The 18,306-nt window shown below is 48.4% G+C and overlaps 1 protein-coding gene across 2 annotated transcripts in view; it reads right to left on the bottom strand.

The window, feature by feature from the left end:
* Positions 1-17,774, bottom strand: part of LOC123772499 (uncharacterized) — a 103,448-nt gene extending 85,674 nt beyond the window's left edge. The window contains exon 1 of one of the 2 annotated variants that reach the window (XM_069325941.1): positions 16,673-17,774. In XM_069325941.1, the coding sequence (XP_069182042.1) occupies positions 16,673-16,715 (43 nt within the window). In that variant the 5' untranslated portion in view covers positions 16,716-17,774. The remainder of the gene's footprint in view (positions 1-16,672) is intronic. The other variant, XM_069325942.1, reaches the window with a different exon arrangement.
* Between the last annotated feature and the right edge of the window lie 532 nt (positions 17,775-18,306).

Below are 18,306 nucleotides of genomic sequence, written 5' to 3'. Positions count from 1 at the left end.
CTCTCTCTCTCTCTCTCTCTCTCTCTCTCTCTCTCTCTCTCTCTCACTCTCTCTCTCTCTCTCTCTCTCTCACTCTCTCTCTCTCTCTCTCTCTCTCTCTCTCTCTCTCTCTCTCTCTCTCTCTCTCTCTCTCTCTCTCTCTCTCTCTCTCTCTCTCTCTCTCTCTCTCAATTTTGATATCATCATGGCTCACAGAGAGCCATAGGCACAATAAACTCTCCCAGCCGTAGGCCTAACGGTTGTGCTCGTGTGTTCAAGCAAACTGTTGTTGAGGGTCTAGTTATCGTGCTTTATCAATAAGAAACTTCCTCGTTGATCTGTGGTGTTTTAGCGTCAGCTGCTTGGAACAAAATGTGCCAAGTAGCACGGTCTACGGTGATCCCGTAGTGGACCTGCCTGGTTTCCTTATTTATACTGGACGCCCCCGCCCCCGTAAGGCAGCCCCGGAAGGGCTTAAACATCACAGCTGATTTGTGTTTACTAACACTGCCTCTCAAGTATGTTTACATTCATCAGCTGATTCTTAATTGACATGCATTTCAGCGTTCATTTGTTTGTTTACGAGTCTATTTAATACTATTTACTTAACTGAAGGTTAATGAATAACTGTATTAACCTGTTCACTTAATTGTCGTTGCGCTCAATCACTGCCATTATAGCCAAGTAAATTAGAGTAATACATCTTTATTGTTCAAGATTACTCTCAACCAATCAAGTCAAGAGAGACAAAAACAGGAAGCGACAGGTTGAGACACAGAGACCCACAGAACTAATCACCTAGCCAACTGCACCTCGGGCCGCCAGCTCGGGCGATACCGTAAGAATGCCGCCTACACGCCCAAGCAGTCGGCTTGTACGACCCGCACACTAGGTCGTCTCTTATACTTGTTCAACACTCCTAGGGGTGAACTCCTTAGTTCCACCTCACGTGTGAGTGTGATTACCTAAGTGTAGTTACAGGATGAGAGCTACGCTCGTGGTGTCCCGTCTTCCCTGCACTCTTTGTCATATAACGCTTTGAAACTACTGACGGTCTTGGCCTCCACCACCTTCTCACCTAACTTGTTCCAACCGTCTACCACTCTGTTTGCGAAAGTGAATTTTCTTATATTTCTTCGGCATCTGTGTTTAGCTAGTTTGTGTGTGTGTGTGTGTACTCACCTATATGTACTCACCTATATGTGCTTGCAGGATCGAGCATTGACTCTTGGATCCCGCCTTTCGAGCATCGGTTGTTTACAGCAATGACTCCTGTCCCATTTCCCTATCATACCTGGTTTTAAAATTATGAATAGTATTTGCTTCCACAACCTGTTCCTGAAGTGCATTCCATTTCCCCACTACTCTCACGCTAAAAGAAAACTTCCTTACATCTCTGTGACTCATCTGAGTTTCAAGCTTCCATCCATGTCCTCTCGTTCTGTTACTATTCCGCGTGAACATTTCGTCTATGTCCACTCTGTCAATTCCTCTGAGTATCTTATACGTTCCTATCATGTCCCCCCTCTCCCTTCTTCTTTCTAGTGTCGTAAGGCACAGTTCCCTCAGGCGCTCTTCATACCCCATCCCTCGTAGCTCTGGGACGAGTCTCGTTGCAAACCTCTGAACCTTTTCCAGTTTCATTATATGCTTCTTCAGATGGGGACTCCATGATGAGGCGGCATACTCTAAGACTGGCCTTACGTAGGCAGTGTAAAGCGCCCTAAATGCCTCCTTACTTAGGTTTCTGAATGATGTTCTAACTTTTGCCAGTGTAGAGTACGCTGCTGTCGTTATCCTATTAATATGTGCCTCAGGAGATAGATTAGGTGTTACGTCCACCCCCAGGTCTCTTTCACGCGTCGTTACAGGTAGGCTGTTCCCCTTCATTGTGTACTGTCCCTTTGGTCTCCTATCTCCTAGTCCCATTTCCATAACTTTACATTTGCTCGTGTTGAATTCTAGTAGCCATTTCTCTGACCATCTCTGCAATCTGTTCAGGTCCTCTTGGAGGATCCTGCAATCCTCATCTGTCACAACTCTTCTCATCAACTTTGCATCATCCGCAAACATCGACATGTAGGACTCTACGCCTGTAAACATGTCGTTAACATATACAAGAAATAGAATTGGTCCCAGCACCGATCCTTGTGGTACTCCACTTGTTACTGTTCGCCAGTCCGACTTCTCGCCCCTTACCGTAACTCTTTGGCTCCTTCCTGTTAGGTAGTTCCTTATCCATTCTAGGACCTTTCCCCCCACCCCCGCCTGCCTCTCGAGCTTGAACAGCAGTCTCATGTGCGGTACTGTATCAAAGGCTTTTTGGCAGTCCAGAAATACGCAGTCTGCCCAACCATCTCTGTCCTGTCTTATCCTCGTTATTTTATCATAGAATTCCAGAAGGTTTGTTAGGCACGATTTCCCTGTCCAGAACCCATGTTGATGTTTGTTCACAAACCTAATGTTCTCCAGGTGTGCAACCAGTCGTAGCCTAATTATTCTTTCCAGTATTTTACAGGGGATGCTTGTCAGTGATACAGGTCTGTAGTTAAGTGCCTCCTCCCTATCTCCTTTCTTGAAGATCGGCACGACATTTGCCTTCTTCCAGCAACTGGGCAATTCTCCTGACATAAGTGACTCATTAAAGATCATTGCCAGAGGCACGCTGAGGGCCTGTGCTGCTTCTTTTAGTATCCACGGTGATACTTTGTCTGGTCCAACTGCTTTAGTTGCATCTAGAGTTGTCAACTGTTTCATTACCTCCTCTGCTGTCACCTCTATATCTGATAGTCTTTCATCTAGGGTAACCCCTTCCAACAATGGGAGCTGCTCAGGCTCGGTAGTGAACACTCCATGGAAACTGGCATTCAGTGCCTCGCAGATTTCCTTGTCACTTTCAGTATATGCCCCCTCTGTCTTCCTTAGTCTTGTCACTTGGTCGTTCACCGACATTTTTCTTCTTATATGACTGTGTAGTAACTTAGGTTGTTTTTTCGCTTTGATTGCAATATCGTTCTCATAGTCCCTTTCCAATGTTCGTCTTATGTTAATGTAATCGTTCCTAGCTCTGTTGTATCTGCTTCTGTTGTCCTCTGTTCTTTGTCTTCTGTACTTCCTCCACTCCCGCCTGCTGGCCATTTTTGCTTCCTGACACTGTCTATTAAACCATGGGTTATTATATTCCTTCTTATTTTTTCCCTTTACCGTTGGTATAAATCTCTCTTCGGCCTCCTGGCATTTCTGTATGACTAGGTCCATCATATCTTGGACTGTTTTTCCTCTAATTTCTTCCTCCCACTGCACTTCACCCAGATAGTCCCTTATCCTCATATAGTCCCCTTTCCTGTAGTCAGCTCTCCTTTCCCAGATCTCTTGTCCCATGGTCATAATTTTGAATTCCATCATGTAGTCAAAGACTAGGACACAATGGTCACTGGCCCCTAGAGGTATTTCATGCTCTAAATTCTCGATATCTTCTACGTTCTGGGTGAAAATCAGGTCTAATAGGCTCGGTGCATCTCCTCCTCTTTCCCTTGTGTCTTCCTTCACATGTTGTGTCAGGAAATTCCTGTCTATAACATCTACTAATTTTGCTCCCCACGTTTCATCCCCTCCATGGGGATTCCTTGATTCCCAATTTATCTCTCCATGATTTAGGTCCCCCATGATCAGCAGCTTCGCTCTCATTCTGTGGGCTAGTGTTGCTGCCTTCTGCAGTTCATCTATACATGCTTTGTTGTTGTCATCATACTCCTGCCTGGGTCTTCTACTGTTTGGTGGGGGATTGTAGATTACCATGATCACAATCTTCCTCCCATCTACTGTCAGAGTTCCATGTATGAAGCTTGTGCACTCATTGGTAACTCGATTTCCCAGGTCTTCAAACTTCCATTTCCGCTTTATTAGGAGTGCTACTCCCCCTCCCTGTCTCTGTGTCCTCTCTTTTCGTATCACCTGGTACCCTTCAGGAAAGATTGCATCTGAGATCATGTCATGTGTGTGTGTGTGTGTGTGTGTGTGTGTGTGTGTGTGTGTGTGTGTGTGTGTGTGTGTGTGCGTGTGCGTGTGCGTGTGCGTGTGTGTGTGTGTGTGTGTGTGTACTCACCTATTTCTGCTTGCGTGGGTTGAGCTTTGGCTCTTTGGTCCCGCCTCTCAACTGTCAATCAACTGGTGTACAGATTCCTGAGCCTACTGGGCTCTATCATATCTACATTTGAAACTGTGTATGGAGTCAGCCTCCACCACATCACTGCCTAATGCATTCCACCAGTTATGTGCGTATGTACGTGTATGTGTGTGTGTACTTGTGTATATTAGGACGTGTACGTACATTGACAAGCAGGAATGCTAAGAAATATTAAATTCCATATTTTTGCCCAGAATTGACCACAATCAGACGCAGACACGATTCCAAATGCCGCCACAAACAAAAAAATATATATACACAACATCTAATCAACTCCAGCGAGCCGTCGAGTTAATCAACTCATTCTCGATGACATTCAAGAACCAGCTTCAAGCGCTGTAACTCAGAACCTCAGAAATGCGCAAGTTATTTGAAGTTCTAAAATTAGTCAACCCTTGGAGCGTGGTATGCTGCAATATGTCGCATATCATCAGCATATTCTTCTGCCAATAAGGGCCAGGTCGGCAGTATGTCTGCTCCAGTGGGTCCTGCTTCAGTGGGTCAAGGTCTTGTTTATATGGACCAGTAGGGTGAGTGAGAGAGAGAGAGAGAGAGAGAGAGAGAGAGAGAGAGAGAGAGAGAGAGAGAGAGAGAGAGAGAGAGAGAGAGAGAGAGAGAGAGAGAGAGAGAGAGAGAGAGAGAGACAGAGACAGACAGACAGACAGACAGACAGACAGAGAAAGAGACAGACAGACAGAGAGAGAAAGAGAGAGAGAGAGAGAGACAGAGAGAGAGACAGCGAAAGAGAGAGAGAGAGTGTGGTAACGCTGTCTGTCTCAGACCTCCTCACTAGCGTGTGGCCAGACCTCCTCACTCACTCACGCCACGCTGACACGATCAGGTAATCTGTCATCAACGTGGACACAGGTGTGGCTAAGCGTCTTAGGCTGACAGGTGCGGCAGGTGGCGTTCTTGTGCAGGCACCAGGGATGTGCCACAACAGTCTCCGTGGTGTAGTGGTAAGACACTCGCCTGGCGTTCCGCGAGCGCTATGTCATGGGTTCGTATCCTGGCCGGGGAGGATTTACTGGGCGCAATTCCTTAACTGTAGCCTCTGTTTAACGCAACAGTAAAATGTGTACTTGGTTGTAACAACGATTCTTCGCGGCAGGGGATCGTATTCCAGGGACCTGCTCGAAACGCTACGCGTACTAGTGGCTGTACAAGAATGTAACAAGAATGTAACAACTCTTGTATAGATCTCAAAAAAAAAAAAAAACACTACACACCCTGGGATGTGAGGCTTTTTGAGGGAGAGACACACTTGGGAACTGACCGTGACGACTGTTACTCGAGCAGCGGTACACACACAGTCAGGTGCCTGGCCGCACTATATATACACCCTTGTAGGGTTCAAGTCACTACGGGCTCACCATAGCCGGTGCTACTTGGAACTTTTTGTTCCCAGTAGCTGAATCTTAAACAACAACAACGGTTCAAGTCCTTATCTCTTATATAATTCACTCCTGAGTGACGATACTTATTATCGTAGTCACTATTACATATATACAGGTTAGGCGCTTATCCAACTTGACATACGTATATGAATTCCACTGATTTCAATTTGGAGTCTGTTTACGCCTGCTAACTCTTTGTCACACGGGATCAGTTTAGCTGTGTCCGCCCGTAATGAAGTCTCTCTAGTCCTCCACTGTAACACGACTTAGGATCACTGTAACTTAGGATCACTGTAACTTAGGATCACTGTAACTTAGGATCACTGTAACACTGACGGAGGATCACACATTTCCTGTGCCAGGTGAGTACAACGGGAGCTCCACCTGTCGGAGGAGCCACCTGAACTCTTGCAAAAGCACGGGTTCACCATAGCCCGTGCTGCTTGGAACGTTTTGTTCCGAGTGGCTGAACCCAACAACAACAGACTTGGGATTCCGTAAAACTAGAGGCATTCTCTAGTTTAGTGCCAGAGAACTTCAGTGACAGTCAGGTGAGAGGTTATACTCTGCCTTCCTGGGCCGGGTTGACAACACAACTTCCTTTCACCTTGCCTGTCAACTAGATAATAGTGAACCTGGTCTCACAAAGCAACATGCGTGAACTGTTTAGGGAGAGACAGGTGCCTAAAGACAGGTGCCCAAACCAATGAAATGCCAGGGTTCATAACTAGCCTATCAGAGAATTGCTCCGGCACCAATCAAATAATCTATAATTTTCGCCTGGTCTGACCATTTTCCTAAGGCTATAGGGCTACATTCACGAAAAAGTTACGCAAACACTTACGAACCTGTACATCTTTTCTCAATCTTTGGCGGCTTTGTTTACAATTATTAAACAGTTAACGAGCTCCGAAGCACAAGGAGGCTGTTTATAACAATAACAGTTGATTGGCCAGTTTTCATGATTGTAAACTGTTTAATAAATGTAACCAAAGCCGTCAAAGATTGAGGAAAGATGTACACATTCGTAAGTGCTTGCGTAACTGATTCGTGAATCAGGCTCCTGGCATTTTTCTGAAGCAAAGAAAATTGTTCGTATACCCACCGCCGCCTGTCCCGCAAGGTCTACCTAGTCTACTAAACAACAATGGGATATTCCCCTGTACCTTCCTGTCCGACCCGACTGTTTACTGTAAACTCAGAGCCTCGTCCAGCCAGTTGGTATACCGGAGTTTCCCTTCTTCCTCGACCATTTTCAATTGTTAAAGTTTGACAACCAGTTTGTACGCGTCTGACGTAGTTATTCTACTTAACTCGAAGTTAGTGCTGGATTCACTTGCTAAAACTTATTCTTAAATTGTGGATTACAACAAGTCACCTGACGGAGGAGCCACCTGACGGAGGAGCCACCTGACGGAGGAGCCGCAGACAGCAGACATTGCTGGAGAACAGCCCGACAGAGACACGAGACTGAAGACACACTTACAAGACCATGCACATGCCACAGGTGCAAACTACGAAGCTCCCTGAATGAAGACAGACCCGCCGAAGTAACAACTTGAAATACAATCATGTAACAGAAAATACATTTGACGAACGAACTACATGGAGTTATCTGAAGAGGTTCCCCCTGAAGGATAACTGTGTAGGAGGTGCCTGACGGAGGGGAGGTACTTGGCGGGGAGGAGCCACCTGACGGAGGGGAGGTACTTGGCGGGGAGGAGCCACCTGACGGAGGGGAGGTACTTGGCGGGGAGGAGCCACCTGACGGAGGGGAGGTACTTGGCGGGGAGGAGCCGCCTGGGAAAGATAGGTACTTACAGCTTCGTTGAGTTCCCCAGCTCCTGGTGCCTGCAGCCTGTGACCTCACCTGACATTGCTGGCAGGTAAAGCCTTGGGGGGACATTAGACAAAGAGGAGACTTGTGTTAGCTGACGTGTGTGTGTGTGTGTGTGTGTGTGTGTGTGTGTGTGTGTGTGTGTGTGTGTGTGTGCGTGTGTGTGTGTGTGTGTGTGTGTGTGTGTGTGTGTGTGTGTGTGTGTGTTATAAATATCCAGTCCAGCCTAACACAGTAATATATTCATAAATACCATATTTATAATGGTATTTATAATTATAATTAGATAATTCGACAACTAAAATATTCCTATTTTCGGAAATATGACAATAAAATTCGAGTGAACAAGGGTTGGGTTTTTACAGGACCAGTCAGGCGCTCCTGTACGCTAATGTTATTCACTTGTTTTGTTCCGTGACCAGTGTGTGATGCTGGCTGAGTGGCCCGGGCCTTATGCTGGCTGAGTGGCCTGGGCCTTATGCTGGCTGAGTGGCCTGGGCCTTTTGCTGGCTGAGTGGCCTTATGCTGGCTGAGTGGCCCGGGCCTTATGCTGGCTGAGTGGCCTGGGCCTTATGCTGGCTGAGTGGCCTGGGCCTTTTGCTGGCTGAGTGGCCTTATGCTGGCTGAGTGGCCTTATGCTGGCTGAGTGGCCCGGGCCTTATGCTGGCTGAGTGGCCTGGGCCTTATGCTGGCTGAGTGGCCTGGGCCTTTTGCTGGCTGAGTGGCCTTATGCTGGCTGAGTGGCCTTATGCTGGCTGAGTGGCCTTATGCTGGCTGAGTGACCTTATGCTGGCTGAGTGGCCTTATGCTGGCTGAGTGGCCCGGGGCCTTAGAGGTAAGTAATCAACTAAGATATGCACAAAGTGACCTTCTGGATGCGTCCAAAGAAGTCCGTGTTTCCCACTAGGGAAGGAAGAGTGCGCAGACGACGCCGCATTCACACGCACTCCAGCACCAAGGACGCACTTTTCCCACACACTCACACTCCAGTGAGCAAGTTGTGAGAGGCGCCCTCTGGGAGTGACTGACGCCCCTCGCAGACACGGGGCCCGCTCGGGGATGGCGTCAAATTCAAATTTAAATTCAATTCAAATTCAAATTTCAATTGTGATGGCGTGGGCAGGTAGCACGAGCTATGGTGAGCCCGTAGTGGACTTACCTGGCACAGGAGCGGGGCTGTGTGTTATTTGCACTTTAGCGGTACTGAGCAAGCGAACAATGCGTTACAATAGAACTTTGTAAGCCTTTACCAACTGTTATTTTCAGACTTGTGTTATACAAATTTTTTTTGCAGTTAGCTGATATTTCCTGACATTATGACATCTGCGGTCCCTTCAAATGGGAACGGATTTAACCACCATATATTTTAATTAAAAGATTCTACAAAAGATACATTTGTGCTTGATTGAGGTATTGGGTAATTAGTAACGGAAGTCACATTCATCCAAGAGAGGAAACTTTGCTTGACCACAGATCACCGGAAGCTGCTCCCCCCCCCCCCCCCCCCCCCATCTCCAAGGTGTAAGATGCTCACAGCAGCGAGATGAGATCTTGCAGAGGATGTGCAATGTCAGCATGCAGGATGCTCTGTCTCACCTCTCAGGATGTGATATCTCTCATTTCTGAGCATGTCATTTCTCAGCTCAGGGGAAGAGATTTCTCAACTTCAAGGACATCTCTCACACCTGAGAGATAAAAACAGAGAGAGAGAGATCCCAGCATCCGGAAGCAGATCTCAATTCCACAGTTGATATCTCAGCTCCAAATACAGCATCTTTGATCTTAAAGAACAATGCATATGGGCTAAAAGAACGAGAAATCTCCGCGCGAAGAACACCAGTCAGCTCTAAGCTTGGGACCTCTGAGCTGAGAGAATGGGACCTCTTGAGCTGAGAGAATGGGACTCTGAGCTGAGAGAATGGGACCTCTTGAGCTGAGAGAATGGGACTCTGAGCTGAGAGAATGGGACCTCTGAGCTGAGAGAATGGGACCTCTGAGCTGAGAGAATGGGACCTCTGAGCTGAGAGAATGGGACCTGTGAGCTGAGAGAATGGGACCTCTGAGCTGAGAGAATGGGACCTCTGAGCTGAGAGAATGGGACCTCTTGAGCTGAGAGAATGGGACTCGGAGCTGAGAGAATGGGACCTCTGAGCTGAGAGAATGGGACCTGTGAGCTGAGAGAATGGGACCTCTGAGCTGAGAGAATGGGACCTCTGAGCTGAGAGAATGGGACCTCTGAGCTGAGAGAATGGGACCTCTGAGCTGAGAGAATGGGACCTCTGAGCTGAGAGAATGGGACCTCTGAGCTGAGAGAATGGGACCTCTGAGCTGAGAGAATGGGACCTCTGAGCTGAGAGAATGGGACCTCTGAGCGGAGAGAATGGGACCTCTGAGCGGAGAGAATGGGACCTCTGAGCGGAGAGAATGGGACCTCTGAGCGGAGAGAATGGGACCTCTGAGCCCTGATACCTTGACAGTAATGGCTGCCAAGGAATACAAAAATGAGTACAATTAGTAAAATAGTGAACTGCTTCAATTACTAAATTATATTAGTTAATTAGTTTTGGCGTACGTTTTCAGTTTTCAGATTGCTTAATGTTGCCAGTTTCAGAATGCTTTTGTGAGCTTGACATTACTTGTGCAAGTTTCAAAGTGCTTTGGTAAGTTTCAGAGAATTATAACAAGTTTCATTGTATTTTGTCAAGTATCTCATTATACGCATGAGTCACACTGTAACCTGACACTATATGTAGGAGTCACACTGTAACCTGACACTATATGTAGGAGTCACACTGTAACCTGACACTATACGTAGGGAGTCACACTGTAACCTGACACTATACGTAGGGAGTCACACTGTAACCTGACACTATACGTAGGGAGTCACACTGTAACCTGACACTATATGTAGGAGTCACACTGTAACCTGACACTATACGTAGGGAGTCACACTGTAACCCCACACTATACGTAGGGAGTCACACTGTAACCCCACACTATACGTAGGGAGTCACACTGTAACCTGACACTATACGTAGGGAGTCACACTGTAACCTGACACTATACGTAGGGAGTCACACTGTAACCTGACACTATACGTAGGGAGTCACACTGTAACCTGACACTATACGTAGGGAGTCACACTGTAACCCCACACTATACGTAGGGAGTCACACTGTAACCTCACACTATACGTAGGGAGTCACACTGTAACCCCACACTATACGTAGGGAGTCACACTGTAACCTGACACTATACGTAGGGAGTCACACTGTAACCTGACACTATACGTAGGGAGTCACACTGTAACCTGACACTATACGTAGGGAGTCACACTGTAACCCCACACTATATGTAGGGAGTCACACTGTAACCTCACACTATACGCATGAGTCACACTGTAACCCCACACTATACGTAGGGAGTCACACTGTAACCTCACACTATATGTAGGGAGTCACACTGTAACCTCACACTATACGCATGAGTCACACTGTAACCCCACACTATACGTAGGGAGTCACACTGTAACCTCACACTATATGTAGGGAGTCACACTGTAACCTGACACTATATGTAGGGAGTCACACTGTAACCTGACACTATATGTAGGAGTCACACTGTAACCTGACACTATATGTAGGGAGTCACACTGTAACCTGACACTATATGTAGGAGTCACACTGTAACCTCACACTATATGTAGGGAGTCACACTGTAACCTGACACTATATGTAGGAGTCACACTGTAACCTGACACTATACGCAGGGAGTCACACTGTAACCTGACACTATATGTAGGAGTCACACTGTAACCTGACACTATATGTAGGGAGTCACACTGTAACCTGACACTATATGTAGGAGTCACACTGTAACCTGACACTATATGTAGGGAGTCACACTGTAACCTGACACTATATGTAGGAGTCACACTGTAACCTCACACTATACACAGGGAGTCACACTGTAACCTCACACTATATGTAGGAGTCACACTGTAACCTCACACTATACGTAGGGAGTCACACTGTAACCTGACACTATATGTAGGAGTCACACTGTAACCTGACACTATATGTAGGAGTCACACTGTAACCTCACACTATACACAGGGAGTCACACTGTAACCTCACACTATATGTAGGAGTCACACTGTAACCTCACACTATATGTAGGAGTCACACTGTAACCTGACACTATACGTAGGGAGTCACACTGTAACCTGACACTATATGTAGGAGTCACACTGTAACCTGACACTATATGTAGGAGTCACACTGTAACCTGACACTATATGTAGGAGTCACACTGTAACCTGACACTATACGTAGGGAGTCACACTGTAACCTGACACTATATGTAGGAGTCACACTGTAACCTGACACTATATGTAGGAGTCACACTGTAACCTGACACTATACGTAGGGAGTCACACTGTAACCTGACACTATATGTAGGAGTCACACTGTAACCTGACACTATATGTAGGAGTCACACTGTAACCTGACACTATACGTAGGGAGTCACACTGTAACCTGACACTATATGTAGGAGTCACACTGTAACCTCACACTATACACAGGGAGTCACACTGTAACCTCACACTATATGTAGGAGTCACACTGTAACCTCACACTATATGTAGGAGTCACACTGTAACCTGACACTATATGTAGGAGTCACACTGTAACCTGACACTATACGTAGGGAGTCACACTGTAACCTGACACTATATGTAGGAGTCACACTGTAACCTGACACTATATGTAGGAGTCACACTGTAACCTGACACTATACGTAGGGAGTCACACTGTAACCTGACACTATATGTAGGAGTCACACTGTAACCTCACACTATACACAGGGAGTCACACTGTAACCTCACACTATATGTAGGAGTCACACTGTAACCTCACACTATATGTAGGAGTCACACTGTAACCTCACACTATATGTAGGAGTCACACTGTAACCTCACACTATATGTAGGAGTCACACTGTAACCTCACACTATATGTAGGAGTCACACTGTAACCTCACACTATATGTAGGAGTCACACTGTAACCTCACACTATATGTAGGAGTCACACTGTAACCTCACACTATATGTAGGAGTCACACTGAAACCTCACACTATATGTAGGAGTCACACTGTAACCTGACACTATATGTAGGGAGTCACACTGTAACCTCACACTATACACAGGGAGTCACACTGTAACCCCACACTATACACAGGAAGACTCACTGTAACCCCACACTATTAGATTTGGGATGGGACGGGGGGAAGGAATGGTGCCCAATCACTTGTGGACTCTCGGGGATTGAACACCTACCTGCATGACGCTCTACCGTCGCTCTACCGTCCACCCCGGAGGTCAAGAGACAGCAGAAGAATGAGGAAGAATGGAAAATGAGACGAGGGATAAAATCAGGAGATGAGAGAGAAGCAGCAGCATGTGAGAGTGAGAGTGTAGTACTCTCACTCAAGCTGTTACAGCAGGGGTGAGAGTGCAAGGGGGGGGGGGAATGTCAGCTTTCACTCTCTAGGGCTGAGGAGTTACAATGGAGGGGTGAGGGGTGAGGGTGAGGGAGGGGTGAGGGGTGAGGGGTGAGGGGTGAGGGAGCCGTGAGGGGTGAGGGGTGAGGGAGGGGTGAGGGGTGAGGGGTGAGGGGTGAGGGGTGAGGGGTGAGGGAGGGGTGAGGGGTGAGGGGTGAGGGGTGAGGGGTGAGGGAGGGGTGAGGGGTGAGGGGTGAGGGGTGAGGGGTGAGGGGTGAGGGAGCCGTGAGGGGTGAGGGGTGAGGGGTGAGGGGTGAGGGGTGAGGGGTGAGGGAGGGGTGAGGGGTGAGGGGTGAGGGAGGAGGCTCATAGACACGGCCCAAGATTCTTGTGTTTTTTCCATCTATTGTAAATATTTTCAGGTAGGCCTACCAGGAGGTGTCAAAGCCATCCTAACGACCACCCTAGTCACTAACGACCACCCTAGCCACTAACAACCACCCTAGTCACTAACGACCACCCTAGCCACTAACAACCACCCTAGTCACTAACGACCACCCTAGCCACTAACAACCACCCTAGCCACTAACAACCACCCTAGCCACTAACAACCACCCTAGTCACTAACAACCATCCTAGTCACTAACAACCACCCTAGTCACTAACAACCACCCTAGCCACTAACAACCACCCTAGCCACTAACAACCATCCTAGTCACTAACAACCACCCTAGTCACTAACAACCATCCTAGTCACTAACAACCACCCTAGCCACTAACAACCACCCTAGCCACTAACAACCATCCTAGTCACTAACAATCACCCTAGTCACTAACAACCACCCTAGCCACTAACAACCACCCTAGCCACTAACAACCATCCTAGTCACTAACAACCACCCTAGTCACTAACAACCATCCTAGTCACTAACAACCACCCTAGCCACTAACAACCACCCTAGCCACTAACAACCATCCTAGTCACTAACAACCACCCTAGCCACTAACAACCACCCTAGTCACTAACAACCACCCTAGTCACTAACAACCACCCTAGCCACTAACAACCACCCTAGTCACTAACAACCACCCTAGTCACTAACAACCACCCTAGCCACTAACAACCACCCTAGTCACTAACAACCACCCTAGTCACTAACAACCACCCTAGCCACTAACAACCACCCTAGTCACTAACAACCATCCTAGTCACTAACAACCACCCTAGTCACTAACAACCACCCTAGTCACTAACAACCACCCTAGTCACTAACAACCATCCTAGTCACTAACAACCATCCTAGTCACTAACAACCACCCTAGTCACTAACAACCACCCTAGTCACTAACAACCATCCTAGCCACTAACAACCACCCTAGTCACTAACAACCATCCTAGCCACTAACAACCACCCTAGTCACTAACAACCACCCTAGTCACTAACAACCACCCTAGCCACTAACAACCACCCTAGTCACTAACAACCACCCTAGTCACTAACAACCATCCTAGCCACTAACAACCACCCTAGTCACTAACAACCATCCTAGTCACTAACAACCACCCTAGTCACTAACAACCACCCTAGTCACTAACAACCACCCTAGTCACTAACAACCATCCTAGTCACTAACAACCATCCTAGTCACTAACAACCACCCTAGTCACTAACAACCACCCTAGTCACTAACAACCATCCTAGCCACTAACAACCACCCTAGTCACTAACAACCATCCTAGCCACTAACAACCACCCTAGTCACTAACAACCACCCTAGTCACTAACAACCACCCTAGCCACTAACAACCATCCTAGTCACTAACAACCACCCTAGTCACTAACAACCACCCTAGCCACTAACAACCACCCTAGTCACTAACAACCATCCTAGCCACTAACAACCACCCTAGCCACTAACAACCACCCTAGCCACTAACAACCACCCTAGCCACTAACAACCACCCTAGCCACTAACGACCACCCTAGCCACTAACAACCACCCTAGCCACTAACAACCACCCTAGCCACTAACGACCACCCTAGCCACTAACAACCACCCTAGCCACTAACGACCATCCGACTATCCGGTGGTAGTGGTCCCAGCCAAAGCTTGTTAACCTGAGAGACTATATTTAGGGTCCCTTACGGGTCCCTTGTCAATCATTTCAGGGGGCCCCTCCTAGTCCCCTTGTCTCACGAGTCCTTGTCTCACGGGTCCTTGTCTCACGAGTCCTTGTCTCACGAGACCTTGTCTCACGGGTCCTTGTCTCACGGGTCCTTGTCTCACGGGTCCTTATCTCACGGGTCCTTGTCTCACGGGTCCTTGTCTCACGGGTCCTTGTCTCACGGGTCCTTGTCTCACGTAGGTGTGGGTGTAGGTGTGGGTGTAGGTGTGGCTGTAGGTGTGGCTGTAGGTGTGGCTGCAGGTGTGGCTGTAGGTGTGGCTGCAGGTGTGGCTGCAGGTGTGGCTGTAGGTGTGGCTGCAGGTGTGGGTGTAGGTGTGGGTGTAGGTGTGGCTGTAGGTGTGGCTGTAGGTGTGGCTGCAGGTGTGGCTGTAGGTGTGGCTGTAGGTGTGGCTGTAGGTGTGGCTGCAGGTGTGGGTGTAGGTGTGGCTGTAGGTGTGGCTGTAGGTGTGGCTGCAGGTGTGGCTGTAGGTGTGGCTGTAGGTGTGGCTGTAGGTGTGGCTGCAGGTGTGGCTGTAGGTGTGGCTGTAGGTGTGGCTGCAGGTGTGGCTGTAGGTATGGCTGTAGGTGCGGCTGTAGGTGTGGTTGCAGGTGTGGCTGCAGGTGTGGCTGTAGGTGTGGCTGCAGGTGTGGTTGCAGGTGTGGCTGCAGGTGTGGCTGTAGGTGTGGCTGTAGGTGTGGCTGCAGGTGTGGTTGCAGGTGTGGCTGCAGGTGTGGCTGTAGGTGTGGCTGCAGGTGTGGGTGCAGGTGTGGGTGTAGGTGTGGCTGTAGGTGTGGCTGCAGGTGTGGGTGTAGGTGTGGGTGTAGGTGTGGGTGTAGGTGTGGCTGCAGGTGTGGGTGTAGGTGTGGCTGTAGGTGTGGCTGCAGGTGTGGGCAAGGTTCTCCGCGCATCTTGCATGACGGAAATGTTTCTCAAGTGCCGTTGGAACAGACAGGAGTGGACGCCCCTGGCAGTGTTGAGGACGGCAGACTCCCACACGCTTCTCTCCCCTCCACGACGCCGGACGCACGACTACGACGACGCCCGGACGCACCACGACAACGCCCAGACGGAAGACCACGACGACGCCCGGCTCCCAGGCGCACCACCACGACGCCCAGGCGCACGACCACAACGTCAACGCGCAGGAAAACGCGCCGACGGAGCCTGCGATGCTGTACGAGGCGCAGGGCACCGGTCCGTCGGGTTGTGGCAGAGAACTCCCACTGCCCGACCCGCCAACACTTCCATACACCTTGTCTTCCCTAAAGATGGTTCCTTTACCCTCCAAATTAGTGTAGTTGACGCTACGTGTTGTTACAAGAGCGAGAGACGGAGAGAAGAAGCAGTCAACTGCGCGCTTGACACCACAAAACACATACATAACCACATAACACATCATCTAACTACCTGTCATGCATCGTTAGTAAGGCCACAACGTGTTCTGTCGGTCAGAATATAGAGAAGAAGTGTCCAGAAGCATATATTATGTCCATTATACCGTGTGGTATTATGTCACTGTCTAATAAGCCTTTAGGTTAATATAGCACAAATGTATATATATATATACAAGACAAAAGCAGGAGAAATGTATAGATACTCACCAAGGAAGAGGACCAGGAGAGGCAGCATCATGTGTGGTAGCATCTCTGAGGTGTCAGGGCATCTCACCTCACCACCTCCAGTGATAAAGCTTCCCTCACGAGGGCTACCGTGATCAGTAAGAGTCTCCGCCTCTTACTGCTTCCGTATCAACGAGACTCTCTGGGGCAGTACGTCTTCTGAGACGCCAGGCACGGCCCAGTACGTCTTCTGGGTCCCCAGGTACGTCACAATACGTCCTGTGAGTCCCCAGGCACGGCACAGTACGTCTTCTGAGTCCCCGAGCACGGAAAATACGTGCCGTGAGTCTCCAGGCACGGCACAGTAATCTCCGAAAGCCACTTATATAATATCCTGAGGCACTCAGCGAAACGAAATCTTTAAAAAAAAGCACAAAAAACTCAGCAACAGTTGAAGCCCGTAGCGGAGCGTCGGTAAACGCAGCAAGTAGCGACCACGGTCCGTGTGCGACTGGCGGCGGCGCGCGAGCGGTGGCGGGTCTGTGTGTCGCGCGGGAAAGGAACGCAGCTGGAACCTGGAGCAGCAAAGGTGTGGCGCGTCAGTCCTCCTCACCTGGCCGCAGCTGACTGAGCAAACCTGCCACATCCACCCACTTTCACTGCCCTCCACCCTTCCCTCCCTCCCTCACATGCGGGAGAGTTCACAAGCACTTAACACATACCAGAATCTGCATATTTGCGTGTGGTGGCGAGGGCGACGCACTCAAGACTCTCAGTTCTGTCACGCCAAGTGTCCAGGACTGTCACGGGAGGACGCTAACAGTTCTGTCACGACAAGTGTCCAGGACTGTCACGGGAGGACGCTAACAGCTCAGAGCATCCAGAATCTAAGATGTATTAAATTATTTACGCTTTGCCGAGTGTATTCCAATACAATATACAAAATATAGCTAAAAAATCTGAAACAGTTGGTATTCTTTCTAAGATCAGATGTACCTCGCCCTGCCCTGGTAATGCTCTATTACTCTCTCATGTATTCTTATCTCAATTATGGTGTTTGTGCTTGGAGTTCAACTACCCAAAATCGTCAACGACCTCCAATTACTCAACACAAATCAGCAGTTATCAAACTCTGGCCCCAGACAGCACTCGGCCCCATTACTTAAATCACCGCACATCTTCTCATGTGTACTCTCTCTCTCTCTCTCTCTCTCTCTCTCTCTCTCTCTCTCACTCTCTCTCTCTCTCTCTCTCTCTCTCTCTCACTCTCTCTCTCTCTCTCTCTCTCTCTCTCTCTCTCTCTCTCTCTCTCTCTCTCTCTCTCACTCTCTCTCTCTCACTCTCTCACTCTCTCACTCACTCACTCACTCTCTCTCTCTCTCTCTCTCTCTCTCTCTCTCTCTCTCTCTCTCTCACTCTCTCTCTCTCTCTCTCTCTCTCTCTCTCTCTCTCTCTCTCACTCTCTCTCTCTCTCACTCTCTCACTCTCTCTCTCTCTCTCTCTCTCTCTCTCTCTCTCTCTCTCTCTCTCTCTCTATATATATATATATATATATATATATATATATATATATATGTCGTACCTAGTAGCCAGAACGCACTTCTCAGCCTACTATGCAAGGCCCGATTTGCCTAATAAGCCAAGTTTTCCTGAATTAATATATTTTCTGAATTTTT

This window comes from Procambarus clarkii, chromosome 17 (assembly GCF_040958095.1).
Source record: "Procambarus clarkii isolate CNS0578487 chromosome 17, FALCON_Pclarkii_2.0, whole genome shotgun sequence".
NCBI classification, from domain to species: Eukaryota; Metazoa; Arthropoda; class Malacostraca; order Decapoda; family Cambaridae; genus Procambarus; species Procambarus clarkii.
Note: the sequence above shows the minus strand (reverse complement) of the source record. Positions and strands in the feature narration are given on the sequence as shown.